The sequence below is a fragment of the Bison bison genome, unplaced genomic scaffold (assembly GCF_000754665.1).
Source record: "Bison bison bison isolate TAMUID 2011002044 unplaced genomic scaffold, Bison_UMD1.0 scf7180017864280, whole genome shotgun sequence".
Taxonomy (NCBI): Eukaryota; Metazoa; Chordata; class Mammalia; order Artiodactyla; family Bovidae; genus Bison; species Bison bison.
Genome location: NW_011494852.1, coordinates 1865504 through 1881567, shown reverse-complemented (window position 1 = coordinate 1881567; position 16064 = coordinate 1865504). Strand labels below are relative to the sequence as shown.

General features: G+C 60.2%; 1 protein-coding gene across 1 annotated transcript in view; it reads left to right on the top strand.

The window, feature by feature from the left end:
- The window catches only part of PEPD (peptidase D), a 119790-nt gene that overhangs the window by 93332 nt on the left and 10394 nt on the right, over positions 1-16064 (top strand). The window contains exons 10-12 of the mRNA XM_010849282.1: positions 1344-1412; positions 2880-2957; positions 13520-13668. Of these exons, the coding sequence (XP_010847584.1) occupies positions 1344-1412; positions 2880-2957; positions 13520-13668 (296 nt within the window). The remainder of the gene's footprint in view (positions 1-1343; positions 1413-2879; positions 2958-13519; positions 13669-16064) is intronic.

Sequence of the window (16064 nt, the reverse complement as noted above, 5' to 3'; positions counted from 1 at the left end):
TTACACATAATTCGTGTTTACAGTGCCTGAAGATTAGACTCCTCCACACAGACATTCTCTTAAACAGGCCCAGAACATGCAGGGCAGAACTGCCACTTAGCGTGCCCACAGGCGGCCTTGGGGCTCTGAGCACAGCCCCGTGGTCGGTCTCCCCCGCACTGGTGGTCAGTGGGTGGGGTGGGGTCCGCCTGGACCTGCTTCTCAACTGGGGCCATCCAGAAGGCTGGGCCCAAGCTCTGGTGAGAGGCCTCAGGGAGGGGGCAAGGGCAGCCCCCCAGTGTCACCCCCTTCCCCAGCTGGGTTCTGTAGAGATGGGGCCCTTGGCACACTGAGGCCCCTGCCCAGACAATTTCTTAACCTGCTCAGGTCCTAGGGTGTGTGGTGAGGGGAAGGGTCAGGGGCCTGGCCTCTGCAGAGCCCTGGGCAGCGTGGTCTCCCGAGGGTTCCAAACACTGCTCACGTTTGTTGATGTGGCAAGTCTGGTCCACCAGTCACCCCCAGGATCTGCCCCAGGGGGACAGGGTGAGGCGGCCTCATCCTCTGACCTCCCTCACCCCTCCACTCCTGCCCTTGCTGGGCTCTGCTGACAGCCGAGCTCCCGGAGGCCTCCACTGGCTCTGAATGTGTCTGGGCTCAGCCTGGAGGCGGGCTTCCAGTTGCCAGCAACCTGCTCTGGGCTCTCATCTTCCCTCCAGACCTTGCTCCTGGCCTCCTCAGCTCAGGGAGGGAGCTTGTCTAGGGGACCAACTGGTCGGCGCCTGCCCCCAGACTCTGCCTCTCTTCCCCTCCCTGGAGCCCACCCAGCCCTGCTCATCTACACACCGACCTGCCCCCCAGCCCCAGCCCCAGGCCAGAGCCCAGCAGCCCCTGTTCTCCTTCCCCTGCACAACCCCCCCCTCCAGGGTCAGGCTCGGGGTCCCGGGCAGGTCCTGCACTGGGACCCAGAGAGCTCTCATCCCTCCCTGGCTGTGCACCCAGCCCCTCCTGGTGGGGGAAGGATGTGACCACTGGAGGAGGGAGTCGCAGGGACATGCCCCCTCCAGCCCTGCAGAAACAGGGGGCCCCCCCAGCCTGTCTCCCCGCAGGACCAGACCTGTCCTCCCGATGGGCCTGAAAGGCTGGCACTGGAAGTGGCCAGCTCCCCCAGCCTTGCTCCCTCTCTGTGCTGACCTCTGTGCTTCAGTGGCCCATGGCCTCCAGGCTACCAGCCACTGACTCACGCTGGGGAGCTCAGGCCTTCCTGTGGGCGCAGCCGAGCAAGGCCTGGGCTGAGGATTCGCACGCGGGTGCGGGGCGCACGTACTCTGATGACCCCACTCTGCCCCGTCCTCCTTCGCCCGCAGCCTCTTCGAGCACTACTGCTACTCCCGGGGCGGCATGCGCCATAGCTCCTACACCTGCATCTGCGGCAGGTAAGCAGCCACCTGGGCCACGTGGGGGTGATGGGGGAGGGGGTTGGCGGAGAGTGAGGGACCCCACCATCCTCCGGCCTAGATGCCCCTGTCTGCTCCCCTGCCCACGGCACCTCGTAAGCCTGGGAGTCACTCCCCGCTCCTAAGGCTCTGGGAGCGGAGGTTGCTTCCTGCCTGCCCTGGGCAGTTCAGGGTGCAGAGGGGAGCCAGCCCACCACTGCCTTGCCCTCCCATCCCATCTCCTGCTGGCGGCTCCTCCTGGGCCCAGCCTTCCTCTCCCCCTCCACACTGGCAGCTCTCAGCATGTGGGGACCAAGCCGTGTCCTCAGACTGATGGCTTCTGTGTGCAGGGTGTGTGGAGGGAGGTGTATCAGGGAAGGAGGCTGTGGTTGTGTGTGTGTGTGTGTGTGGCTGTGTGTGCATGCGTGAGTGTGTGGCTGTGTGGGAACACAGCCGTGGGTGGGTCTGGGTCTCTGCCATGGGGGCTGTTACTGTAGGTGTGTTTATGTGTGACGTGGCTGGGGGGAGGGGGTTCTGTGTGTGTGTGTGTGTGTGTGTGTGACCTGTGCACTTGGCTAGTGTGCTTGCAGGTCCAGGGTAGAAGTGACCATGCATATGGGGCAGCTCACAGCTGTGAAAGTGCAGGCCTGTGAGTCTTTGAGGGACACGTCCTGACCATGGGGGCCCCCAGGCTCACCCCATCTCATCTCCCTGTGTTCTCCCCTTGGGTCAGAGGGTCAGGCCTCTGCCCAGCCAGGATGGAGCCGGCAGCTCTGCTGGCGTGCACGTCCTTGGCACATGAATAATACATGTGAACATCTCAGTCCTTGGAAATGTTCTTCTCTGGTGGATAGAGAGAAAAATCATTATTTCTACTTTTATGATTCCTGAAACTCCCAAACGGGGCCATAAATATTATACCCAGGTGGGTTTTTTTTTTTTTTTTTTCCTTTGGACAGACTTAAAAGTCCTTTTTTCTTAAAGGTATCGCTCATTAGAGAAGCGCTCTCAAGCTGCGGAGTGGCGAGCCGCTGGCTCCCTGGCTGTGGTCCTGGCCCGGCCCAGCCAATCTCCGTGCAGCCCCGACATAGTCCCGGCCCTTCCCACTGGGCCTCCCCTCCCCCTTTAGCCACCAAGACACCCGGATTCCTTGGGGTCCCTTCCCCTGGCCTGCAGGCCCTTGCTCCCACATCAGGCCCACATCCTCAGCCCCAAGGGCACCTAGCTGAGCAGCACTCAGCTGAGGTGGCCCCATCCTGAGCCCAGAGGCTGGCCACCAGCTTTGTGGCTGCAGGACCCCAGCCACTGTGCCCCTCACCCCATCTCAGGCTATGGGCCGGGTCCACCTGGCCCTAGACCTCTGCTGCAGGGTGGATGGTACTGCCCACGGGGCAAGGGGTTGGGGCGCCAGCCCCTGGGGCCTGCTGGGTGAGAATGGGCTCTTGACCTGCCCCTGATGCTCCGCAGTGGTGAGAACTCGGCCGTGCTGCACTACGGACACGCTGGGGCCCCCAACGACAAGACCATCCAAGACGGAGACATGTGGTGAGTGGGGCCAGCCCCCAGCTCCCCTGGCTGGTGTGTGAATGGTGGGGCCAGGTGGGACCCAACCCCAGGCGTGGCTGATGGGGGCCCCTCAGTTCCAGCCCGGAAAGGCTGGCCACAGCACGGTCCCTGGGTCTGCTCTGGGTCTAGACTTCTCTGCCAAAGCTTTGTCCTCCATATCATCTCCTCTCCAGGACCAAGGAAGCCCTGAGAGGGGAGCAGGGGCCAAGTGCTGTGAGAGTAAGGCCCCACCTCAGAGGAGGACCTGCCCTGTGACCCAGCACCCACCACGCTCGCGTCTCCGGCTCTGTGCTGGGTGGGGTGGGCACGTCAGTTTGGAGCAAGGGAGACCCCTAGGGAGTCCCCTGCCCTCTGAACCTGCCAGGTCCTGCCTCACGACTCCTTGGCACCAGCGGCCACTCGTTCAGGAGGTTAGAGGGGGTGCTTGGCCCTCAGGACTGTTTGCCCACGTGCTCACCGCTCCTCACGGATTCCTGACTGAGCAGATGTGGGCAGGACCCACAGCCTCCAACCCTCCAGTGGTTCTGCTTCCAGACCCCCAGTGTGTAGGGCTCCACTGGGCATACACCCCTCCCCTCTGGGCGGCCCCTCTGGCCTTGGCAGGGGCCATGGGCACCCTACTGACCTGGAGCGTCCCTGTCCTCAGCTCATGGGCACTTGCATTCCCCACCCGTACTCTCCACCACCCAGACGTCGGGCAGGGCCAGTCCAGGCTGCCAGAGGCTGAAAGCCACCCAGAGGCCACAAGTTCCATGGGGCCTCCTGTCTTGTCCTTGAGTCATCTCGCTTTGGCCTCCAACCTGCAGGTGTGGGCCTGAGAGCTGGTGCACACTGACCTCAGTTCAGTTCAGTCAATCGTGTCCGACTCTTTGTGACCCCATGGACTGCCGCATGCCAGGCCTCCCTGTCCATCACCAACTCCCGGAGTTTACTCAAACTCAAGTCCATTGAGTTGGTGATGCCATCCAGCCATCTGATCCTCTGTCATCCCCTTCTGCTCCCGCTTTCCATCTTTCACAGCATCAGGGTCTTTTCCAGTGAGGCAGTTCTTCGCATCAGGTGGCACGTTGCCCTGTCTGGTCCTTTGGTCCTTTCCCTCTTGCTGCTAAGGCAGCTGAGCCCCTCCCCACCACTTCCCACCAGCACCTCATCCGCCTCGGTTCGCACGTGCCGCCCCGCAAGGCCTTGGCCCCGCTCTGGTATTCTGGTCATGCCTGCACACCGGCCAGGACCCGGCCTCAGGCTGGGAGTTGGGGGACCTGCGCATGGGGGCCTCGCCCACAGCCATCAGGGGATGTGAGCCAAGAAACAGCCCATTCCGAGCTGTCACTGCCCAGTGTTCTCAGAAACCCACCCAAGCCCAGAGTGCCCCCTGCCCCAGGGCGCCCCAGCGCCACTGGCTGCGGTGTCCACTCGCCTGGGGTCAGTAGCTGGGTGGGATGTTCTGGCTCAGGACCCTGTTGGCGGGAGCCCCCCTCAGGCTTCTGGGAGGAAGCAAAGCCTCCGGGTTCCCTCTCTGAGCCTCAGTCTACTGTCTGTCGGTGGAGATGGCATGCAGCACTTGGCCTGCACGGGGCAGTGGCGGGGACGTGTCAGGACCACAAGCGCTGGTGGACACACGCTCCCAGGGCCTGAGCCCACAGGCGGAGCGACAGGAGCACGTGGAGGGGGACACCAGCATGGTCACAAAGGTCACGGCAACCCTGCTCACTGCTCACTGCACCCCCAGAGAGTCTAAAGCCCTTCCTGGTGGGGGTCAAGGGCGTGCAGCAGCCTGGATGGGGTTCTGGCCCTGCCTGACACAAGGTGCCACTCGTGATGTAGATCCTCTCACTCTGATCCCATGAAGTGGGTGTCTCCCCCTCCCCCCACCACGTGTAGCGGAGCCACTGAGACACAAGGAGCGTCCAAGTGCAAAGCCAGAGGGATTTGGGGAGGGGTCAGCTGCCTCCAACTTGACTCAGCTGGAGACTAAGGAAACAGGGGGAGCGGGTGCGGGGGGCATGCCCCCTGGGTCACTGGTGGCCCCAAAGGGAGACCAGCTGGTGTCTTCAGGGACTCATGCCTCCTAGAATGTGTCCTAAAGCTTTTGACTCTGCGGCATGTTCCTGGCCAAGCCAGGACGTGGGAACCCAGCCCCCTGGCAGGCAGAGCCCCGGTCGCACAAGCAGCCACAGCTGTCCCTGTGGAGGGTCCTGCGCCAGGGCCGTGTGGCTCCGAGTCTGTCTTCTCTGTGAGTTCACATAGCCCAGAGGAAGTGGTTGCTTCTCCTCTCTCTCTATATGTCCCAAGAGAGTCCTCACCCATGAGAGGCTTGTTCCAGCTGTGTTCTGGGGGCGCCTGGCGCACTGGGGCCTGGCTGACTAGGGGCACCGTGCACCAGGCCTCCATACGTCCAGACGCTGTGTCCCCGACCCTTCTGGGCAGCGTGTGGCACCCGAGTCGCCTGCCACTTGAGAGTCAGGAGTGATCCAGAGAATCCCACAGATGTTAATGCCAAGCCCAAATGGGCGATTTTATTTTTCTAGTGCTAACTTTGAAATGTAGCCAGTAGAATAATTATGAGTTTATTATAGTCAATTTATTATGCAGCATTTAGAACAACATGTTTTGTTGATTACTGCTACTGCCAGATTGCTGGCGGCATTTATAATCCATTGTTTTATTGAAATTGATCTGCCGAGCGCCTACTGTGTTCGGTAAATAATAAATCACTCTGTTATCCCAACATAAAAGTCACAGCACTTCATCGTAAGGTATGAAACCAAAATATGAGCCTGGTGTAGAATTTTTCCTGAACCTGAGTGTCTCTCTCAGCCGTGACTGTTCTCCAGGTGCCCGTCATGTGGTACGCTGTGGGTCTCAGTTCCTTGATGTCAGGCGAAAATGCCCCAGAGGTATTTAACATTTAGGAATGGGCTGTTTGGGGGCCAGGAGCTGATCCAAGGCAGTCAGACTCTGCTGGAGAAGGTGGGGAGTGGATGCCAAAGGGCATCCCTCTCCCTCCAGCCCCAGATGTGTGGCGATGAGCACAGAAGGTCCCTGGTTCAAATGCCTGCTCCCTTCCCCCCAGCTGAGTGATCACCCCTCTGAGCCTCAGTTTCTCCATCTGTCTTTGTGGGTGAGAGCACCCAGCTCCGGGAGGACTCACTGATCATAAGGGTGAGCATGGAGCCTGTACAGGAGGCCTTGGTGGGATTGCTGCTACACACCAGAATTCCTAGAGCCAGCAGCGTGCCTGTGCCCCGAGGCCCGCCTCCCAGCAGTGCTTCCGGACAGAGACTGGAGGCAAGAGGCCCCAGCGGAGCACAAGATGGGCCGGTTTATTCACACAACTCTCGGGTCACGTGGTTGCCTGCTCTGTTTTCAGCCCCTAAACTGTCCTAAAGGCGTGTGCCGTGTGGGGCATGTAGCTGGCCAGGGCCGCATTCCACTCCTCTGTCCTTCCGATGCCAGGTGCTGCCTGGGAGCTGGGCCAGGAAATCGGGGCCTGTATGTTAGATGCGCTGGTTCTTACTCCATGTCAGACGCATCACCCAAGAGCTGAGAAGGGGATTTTGAGGACCACTCCTGACACCACACCAGCCCCACCCACCCCCGTTTATCTCAGCTGGATGAGGCCAGGCTTGCTCTGCATGGATCCGAAGGTGTGGGGGGAGCAACGACTGGACTTTGATGCGGACTCGGGTCCCCACGGGCCTCCCTCTTGGCTGGTTCAGAGGCGCACAGCCTCCTGTGGGGCTACCCGGGGCTTATCTGTCGCCTCTGAGAGCCCTTTTCCTGCTGTGGCCCTCAGGGCTCACCATGAACCCCATCACCAAGTCGCTGCCCTCCTAAGCCTTTAGTTGCTTTGTTTTTATTTTAAGGCAAAAGCAAGCAGACCTTCTAAAACACGGTCCCAGAAGTGTGGTGCACTTCTGATGAACACCCTTCCCAAGCTCACACGGGACCGTGTCTGAAGCCATCAGAAGCCTTCCTGGGTGGGCGCCCCGGAAGACCCCTCCCCACCAGATCAGCCCCGAGCCTGTGGCAGTGAGGTCATCGTCCTCACCGTGCTCAATCGTCCTTGGCTGTGGCCGAGGTCATCATCATCTGAGCCCTCAAGCACTGCCCCGTCCTCCCAGAACCCACCTGGGCTTTCCCTCCCAGAGTCTCCATGGCGGGTGGAGGCACCCAGGGCTAGTGCCCTGTGCACGGGCCAGGGAGTGCCACTGTCCCCAAGGAAGCCATGTACTCAGACTTGGACCCTATCTTGTGCTAGACTCCCTGCCTCCCCCTTGGCGCAGCAGGCACACCTCAGGGGGCAGAGGTGGGGAGGGTCCAGGGTCTGCCTCTACTGGGCTCTGATTTGAAAAACAGCTGAGACACCCCCTCCTCACCTGCCACTGCCTCCTCCTACCATTTGATTAGGAGGCAGGGTGCTGGTTCCTGGGGTAGGGAGCCCAGTGGCCGCCCTCAGAACCTTCTAGATGCCCCAGTCGAAGCATGCTCAGGCCTGGGTTGCCCAGCTGCAGGCAGGATGTGGCTGGTGGATGGCAAGCCGGACCTCCCAGCACTGGCCAGAAGAGGGCAGCGTTGTTTCAGGACATGCCAGCCGGCCAGGCTCATCTCTGCTGGCTGTGTGTGTTCTGTGTTCTGGGGCCTGGGAGCCGGAGGCCGTCCTGGTTAGTTGGGGAGAGGCGTGTCCCAGCCCCACTCAGCAGCCACTCAGCATGCTGCTGCTGCTGCTGCTAAGTCGCTTCAGTCGTGTCCAACTTTGTGCGACCCCAGACGGGAGCCCACCAGGCTCCTCTGTCCCTGGGATTCTCCAGGCAAGAACACTGGAGTGGGTTGCCATTTCCTTCTTCAATGCATGAAAGTGAAAAGTGAAAGTGAAGTCGCTCAGTCGTGTCTGACTGTTAGTGACCCCATGGACTGTAGCCTACCAGGCTCCTGCGTCCCTGGGATTCTCCAGGCAAGAGTACCGGAGTGGGTTGCCATTGCTTTCTCCGACTCAGCATGCTAAGTTGCTTCAAATGTGTCTGACTCTTTGTGACCCCATGGACTGTATAGCCCACCAGGCCCCTCTGTCGGTGGGATTCTCCAGGCAAGAACACTGGAGTGGGTTGTCTGCGCTGCTCTCCAGTTAGTCCCCTGATCATTCCACAGGTTTGATGTGGACTAGACATCAGTTTAAACTGCTTGGGGAACTCCCCGCACCACCTGCCCCTCCATCACACCAAGCCTGGGGCTACAACCTGCATCTCCATCACGGACATCCACCCCCCCACACACACACACAGGCTTTGGGGTGCCTGCTGCTCACTTGGGGCCCAAACAGTCCCCTTGGCATTTCTGGGGCTCCTCTGGCAGGAGTGGGAACAATTCTGCCTGTTCCTGGGGACCCCTTGGTCTGATATGTGTCTGGCATCTGTGTGCTGCTTCCTGGGGGCAGACAAGTCATGCCTGGGTCTCCTCCCCAGCTAGCAGAGGGGCCGCAATGAGGGGTCCCCAAGTCCTCCCTTGTCTTGGTGCCTGAAGCCTTGGTCAGCTTTAGAGAAAAAGTGTTCCCTCCAAGCCCAGCCCAGGGCACCACTCCCCCGACTTTGCTGTCTTCTTAGAGGACACTTCTGGAGAAGGAAATGGCAACCCACTCCAGTATTCTTGCCTGGAGAATCCCATGGACAGAGGAGCCTGGTGGGCTATACAGTCACCAGCCAGCCCCATCCTGAGGAGTTGATAGTCTTTGGGACATGCCCCAGTCCTGGGGGCAAGAGAACACTCTCAGAAGGGCATAGGCCCTGGTGAGCCATCTGTCCAGACCCGTGGCCGTGGCCTTCAGCCTGCCATCTGGGTTGAAGCAGCCTTTGCATTCTAACCCAGTACCACACAAGCAGATACACCCAGGCAGTAACCAAGCGCCCTCACCATGGGATCCGCCCCGTGCTGTCTGTTTCTGCTGCTGCCTCCGCATCCCACATGGTTGACGTCACAACCCACAGTGTGGAAGCCCCAGTCCGGTCAGCCAGGGTGCTCGCAGACACCATGGGACACTGCTTACCGAAAAGTGGAACGAAGCATGTGCTGTGCGCGTGACACCGACTCACTGCCTCCCCCGGCCCCGGGGAGGCCACTCGGCAGCAAGCCCCAGGGTCCCACCCACACACGGGGCCGGGGACCGCGTTCTTCCTGGGGTCGTGGCCCACACTGGGCTCTGCATCTCCCCACATCCTCCGAAGAAAGGTGACAGCAGTTCCATCCAGACACCGGGAGGCCCGCAGCATGTGCCGACTCTTGGCTCTGGGCTCCTGGGGCTGGTTGCCTGGATGACTTCCTGTCTACCTGGGCCCCACAGGAGCAGCTGTCCCGTGGCTGGGATGGAGAGCAGGGACGCCCAGAAGGCAATGGGAAGAGGTCGGCCTGGGGAGTCAGTCCCAGAGCTCCAAGTGGAGGCCTTCATCCCAGGGCTCGGCATCGCACGGAGGGTCTGGCTGGGAGCCAGTGGGTGACCTGTGGGCCTTCTGTGGCCACCACCAGTGGGAAAGTCACCAGTTCACCTTCCTCTCTGTCTCAGGCTGAGGTCTGGAGGGGAAGCAGGAGATTCCTGCAGCTCAGAAATCCCCCAGCCTGGTCCAGAACGCCGACTGGGGCGGGTGCACGTCGGGGTCTGAAATGGTGCACTGCGGTGAATAGATGTACAAGTGAGTGCACATGCGTGGGCATGTGTGCACTGTGCCTGTCTGGGTGAGAGGTAGCCGAGAGCGAGGCCACAGCCCTGGGGAGTAAACCAGAGCTGCAGCCTGTGTACACAGTGACCTTGCTGTAAAGACCACAGAGTCCCCCCACCAAAACTCTTCCCAGGCCTCATATCAGAGGCCGAACCAGCTTGTAGGTCTTCTGCCTGCGGTGGGGCGGTAGGGCGGAGGGGATGGAGGGGACCTGAGGAGGGCCTGGGTGGGCTGATGGTGGCAGGTAGCCCGGGCCTGAAGTTGCCCGGGAGGAGCCAACGGAAGACAGAACCTCTCCTCCAAGCCAGAAATAGAACCAGATGAACACATGTGAGGAATGAGCCACCAGCATATTGCTTGGAGATGTGTAATACCTCCCCAGATGGCTTAGATTATCACACGTGTTCACTCGGCCAGAGATGGTAGGGTCCCCGGTGGGTGTCCCCAGGCAGCTGGGAGGAGGGCTCCTCGTGTTCTCTGTTGAGCCAAAGTATGAGCGAATTCTCCGTCATCAGCCTGCGTTCAGAGGACGGACGGAGTGGACACAGAGGAGCTGGGGGAGATGATTTATAAAAGCGATGGTTTTCATCCCTGGATTCCAGAATGACTTGAAATCTGAATAACTAATATATGTAGGAACTCTCCGAGGGAGATTTAAAAACAAAAAAAAGGCAGAGAAAGATGGGGAACTGAGAGTGCAAAAATAGATGTCAGCCCCATGCCCGAGCATCGCTGGGCAGGATGGAGCTGGCTGGCTGGGTGTACACTTCCTTCTCCAGAAAGTGGATGATTTTAAAACAAAAAAATCCAGCCGAAGGTTTCTAGAAGCTGAACAATAAAGCCAGACTGGCTGGGGTGCTCACCCCCGCCTGCCGTGTTTTTGTTTTTGAGAACTTGGTCAGGAGTCATGCCTGCCCCGGGGAAGGGGCCTGTTTTCACTGCTCCGGATGACTCCAGCATTTGGTGTGCTCTTGTGGGCTTCCTGGCTATTTAAATAGTTTAATTTCTGTTTTCCTTTGAGTCCTGCACAGCCTCATAGCACTTTCTGCCTGGGGGGTGCTGCTGCAGGTCTCTTTCTGATGTGGTGGCCCCCAGGAATCTGTGTCCCCACGCCCCTGGCTCTCTCCCATCTGCTCAGGCCATTCCTGGTCCTTCTGAATCAACAAACCACAGACCATTTTCCTTTGTTGCCTCCAAGGACCCCAAGTAAGAATGCTCTGTTCCCCGGGTGAAGTGGGGCCATGGCCCCACGCGGTTCCACTCCCAGGCCTGCCTGCGCGCCGGCCGCGGAGGACGCAAACCCGCAGCAGTGGTGGCAGCCACACGGTGAAAGTGGGACAACCCTGAGGCGCTTGAGGCCGAGTGCCGGAGCGAGCACAGGAGAGCCCATCTCCGGGCTCCCAGCTGCTGGCCCCAACTCGTGACTTTGCCAGGCCAGTGTTCAGAGCCTCGGTTTCCCTGCAGTTTAAGGTTCTGATGTGCTCCGCCCTCCTGGCCAGCTGGTGGGCGGGGGAATGTGCCCCAGGGCACGAGTAAACCTGCAGACAGCTGTCACCCCAACCCCCTGGTGCAGCAGAGTGCCCTGGGGAGCAGATGCTAGGCGTGTCTGCTGGGGCCTCTCGCCCTTGGATCCTTGGCTCCCACACCCGGGCTGGGCGGGTCTCCTCTAGTGAGCCCCAAGTCCCACACACACACATTGGCCCACCCCAGGGTGGGTCCCCCAGAGTCTCTGACCTTGACCCAATCTGAAGTCCCTCTGCCGTCCTGGTGGGCTCTCCCCACCACCACCTGAGAATCACCTGAGTTGTTATCTGTTGACACTGTTTATGGTGTTTTGCAGTCAGAAAAAGACAGGAGATTAAAAAGTGCCCAACTGGGGACTTCGACTTTCAGCAGAGCGTCTTGAGATCCTGAGCATTCATGATTTTCCTTTAGAAACAATCCTGTTTCTGTGGATTCCCTATTGCTGCCGTCAGGCCGCGTGGCCGACCCCCGGCTCCACCTGTAGGGCCAGTTGCTCATGGTGGAGGTCCCCTGAGACAGGCACGCAGGCAGCTCCTGGAATGCAGGTTGAGCCGTCGTGTTTACCATTGAAATTTGAGGGTTTCAGGAAAATAATTTTATTTCTTTATTTTTGGCTGCGCTGGGTCTTCATTGCTTTGAGGGCTTTTCTCGAGTTGTGACAAGCGGGGTCTACTCTCTAGGTGCTGTCCAAGGACTTCTCATTGCAGTGGCTTCTCTTGTTTCAGAGCATGGGCTCTAGGGCATACAGACTTAAGCAGTTGCGACTCCTGGATTCTAGAGCACAGACTCAGTAGTCGTGGCGCACGGGCTTAGCTGCTCCGAGGCATGTGGGATCTTCCCAGACCAGGGATCGAACCCGTGTCTCCTGCGATGGCAGGCAGACTCTTCTCCACTGAGCTATCAGGGAAGCCCAGCATTGGGGTTTGAGAGGCTCTTTGCATGGCAGGTGGGGCTCTGCCTCGGGGCTCCAATTTTCCAACAGTGGCTGCAGACTGCCCCCCATGGGGCGGAGCCAGGCACAGAGAGGGCAGCGCCACCCACCTCCGCCCCTCCCGACTCCTGGTCCCTAGTTCCGAAGGTACTGCAGGGGCCTGGGCCTGAGGCTGAACTGTTGTCCCCCAGTCTGTCTTGTCACCATCAGCATCATGAGTTGACCCTGACCCCATTATGGTCCAGCCCTGGGCCTGCTGTTCAGTGTCCTGCTGGTGAGGGGACAGGACAGGGAGGCTGCTCATTCTGGGCACCCCACTACTGTCTGTGGGTGCCCTGGTGAGAGCCAAGCTTGGACCCAGCAACGCCTCCCTCATTTTGTCTTATCTCCGTGTGGAGGGTGTGTGAGGCAGGATTCTCACCTGCCCTTGACAGTAGGGCCAGGCGGCGAGGGTGTGGGAGCCCGGCTCCCCGCACTCCGGCCCAGGCCCACGGCTCGGGGCCCTGTCACGGGGTGTCCAGAGGGCAGCCCAGAGGCCCGGCCTCCTGACTCAGCAGCCTGCTGTCTGTCCCAGTGCCGCCCTGCCTCTGCTGGCAGGGGCTCCCGGCTCCCGCTTCTCCCTTCCTCCCACACTCTCCACGCCCGCCTCTGTGCCTCCTGGTCTCTGCTCTGTGACCCAGGGATGCTGGGGGCCAGGCAGCCCCCAAGTTGGGGACTTGCTGGCCAGGCCCTGGCAGAGCACACTGCCTCTCACCACCACCCAGCAAGGAGAGGACCATGCTCCTTGGACCAAGGGGACCTCAGAACTAGAGCAGGGCTGTTGGCTGGGTTTTCACTGGGGCCTTTGGGGCTGTGAGAGCTGGGCGCTGCGCCTCAGCCCACATCTTCTGTTAGGCAGGTGCATCTGTCCTGAGGTCCCATCGGGCTCCCATGAGCATTGCCCTGTGGCTGCGGCTGTGCCCATGCTGGGTGCAGGGTGGCCCCTGAGGGGAGGTGGCGCTGTCAGAGTGCCTGTGTGGAGGCCAGGTGGCAGGTGGGGTCTGGGGATACCTCCACACCTCCCTCAGGGCGTCCGCACAGCCAGGCATCCAGGGGCCTGGCCAGCGGGGGCCGTGAGGGTGTGGTGTGTGAGCAGCCACGTTCCCCCCAACCTTCCTGCTCTGGAGCGGGAGCCTCCCGGGGTGCCCCTGGGTCCTTTACTGCTTGCGCACCGTGAGGAGACAGCAGGATAGGAGGGCCCCACACTGCTGTCTGCACAGGCCGTGTTGCAAGAAGTCTCTGGTTCAGCGGCCTTAGGTGCTGGGCAGGACGGAAGCGTGGCTGAGAGGGCGCGGGTGCCCCCGGGTGTCCCACCGGCCTCATGCCCACTCTCCTGGCAGCGTGTTCGACATGGGCGGTGAATATTACTGTTTCGCTTCTGACATCACGTGCTCCTTCCCCGCCAACGGCAAGTTCACCCCAGACCAGAAGGCCATCTACGAGGCGGTGCTGCGGAGCTGCCGGGCCGTCATGAGCGCCATGAAGCCAGGTGAGGGCAGGGGCGGGGCCTGGGGGGAGGACCACCTGGCTTGGGGATGCCGGTGGCCAGGGGGCGGGGCACCTCTGAGAAGAAGGGCCGGCGCTTTGCAGTGACCTGACTCTGTCCCCACCTCTCACGCTCAGCCAGTAAGGCTCCAGATGCTAGCAGGCCCCCAGCGCCACTCCTGGGAAAGGGGGCTGGCCACTAAGCAGAGACAGGGCTGAGGGGGGTCGGGGAGCTCAGCCCGAGGCCACCCCCTGTCCCCTCCGACCTTCTCCTCCTGCACGTCTCCCTGTCCACACTGGCCGCTGGGATGTCAGCATGTCCTCTGCCCTGTCGCACAGCAGCGGCTGCTCCAGCGAGAGCTTGGCAGTGTGGACACTCGCCTGTGGTTGGGCGTGGAGCACCCTCACTTGGGGCTGCGACTGGGTGGGCAGGAGCTGAGTCTCTTCTCTGGTATGTGGGGAATGATGAGCAGAGGCTGTGGGGCCATCTGAGGACCTGGCCTGACAGGCCTTGAAGGCTGGACTCTGAGTTCATAGTGGAATCGGGGACTGTGGGGGTCAGATTTGTATTTCTCCATGGAACTTTTACAGTCAGTCCCCAACACACGAACCTTCAAGTCGTGAGCTCTCAGAGATGCCAGTGTGCGTGCGCATGTCCAGCCACTCAGATCAGTTCACGTGTCTGGCATTGTCTATAAAAGTCAGGTACCTAAGCTAACTTGGTCGGACTTCACGAACACGTTGTCAGAACTGAAGTCATTCGTATGTAGGAAATTTACTGTATTTACAAAGGGAAAAAGAAGGAAAGATCCTGAGCCCCTAAACTGTAAAGGCCCCCGAGTGTGGCCCTTGAGGGCCCAGAATCTGACAGCTCAGCCTGGAACCCCTGCCGCCCCGTTTCCAGTTGTTGCTGGCCAGGTGCTGCTTGTGAGGGTTCGTCAGCGGCTGCCGCCTTCAGAGGAGGCAAACTGTGAGCGGGGCTTTCCGGATGCCCCCGTCCAGTGCTGGGGAGCCAGGGAGGGGTGACAGGCCCGCACTCTCACTTGTCCGGCGGGAACAAAGCCTGGTGATCAGATGAGTCCAAAGATGAGGAACTCAGATACACCCGAAAAAGGAGACAAGGAAGGAAACCTGAAAGCTCAGCTCGGGACAGGTGACTGCATCCGCAGGACTGGCCTGGTATAGCAGCTGCAGAAGAAAACAGCATCTTGCGCTGTTTAAAAAGCAGCAGTTCTCTCTAGGTAGGGGTTAGTATGGACACTTAGTTAGGACGGACTGTTGCATAAGGACAGAGCAGTGCAGAAGGTGGGGAATTCACAAAAGGTGATAAAGAAGAGGGCGAGGGGGGTGAGAACATGGATTCACAAGTGCTTGTAAATCCACGGGGGGGAGGGGCAGGAAGGGAGCCAGACAGACAGACTGGGTGGGGCATGGCGGGGAGGGAGGGTGCTCACCGGGAGCCTTTTATACTTTCTGACCTTTAAACCCCGGTACATGGCACCTGTTACCTGTAAAACTCCACCTGTGTGGAGCCATCACCCCGAGTAAGGGGCACCATCTCCTCCTCCCCTGATATCCTTGCATTACCCCAGGGAGAGAAGGAGTAGAAGGTTCTGTTCAGCTTTGAACATTGGTTGTTTAAGTGATAAGCGTTTTACTTGCTGCAAAAGGTTTGGGCTGGTGAGAGTGCATGGAGGTGCACGGCCCCAAGACCCTGGTGCGCCCACAGCCCATGGCAGATCCCTCCAGGAGCATAAAGGGACCTGCATGGACACGAGCCTGGCTCCAGGCTGTGCTACAGAGGGTGGAAGGCTGCTGCTACACTCCACACTGGAGACTGGGGCAGGCAGTGAGGCTGAGGCATGGCAGTGGTTGTGGGCAAGGTTGGCGGGATGTTGAGCAGGTCGGGATTTGGAAGGACAGTGTCTCTCCTGGGGCTCTTTGCTTACCTAGGAGCTCCAGGCTTCACACTCCTGGCCCTGCTTAGACCCATCCTTGTGCTGGGACAGGGCGGGGGAGACACCACCCACCCACAGGCAAACCTGCTGGGTCCTAGGCAGGATCTATGTGGCACCTCCCCAGCTGGTGTCCTGGCCGACTCACTCGACCAACAAAGCCACCCCACTTCTGCTCAGAAAGTGGCCAGGTCCACAGGCCAATCCCCAGGGCCTGTGGGGATTGCACTGAAAAGGGTCTGGTGCATGGTCCCAGCACCAGGGTCCTATGGGACTGCCTTGCCATGTGACTTTGGGGGCGGTTACAAGGCTTCAGGCCCCGCCAGGCCAGACTCAGCCGAGATGGTCCCTGGGGACTGTGAGGCAGGCCTCCCCCGGCACACAGCGGGGCACAGGCCTGGCCTGCACTGGGGGCCTCGAGGTTCCTGTGGCGGGGGGGGGGGGG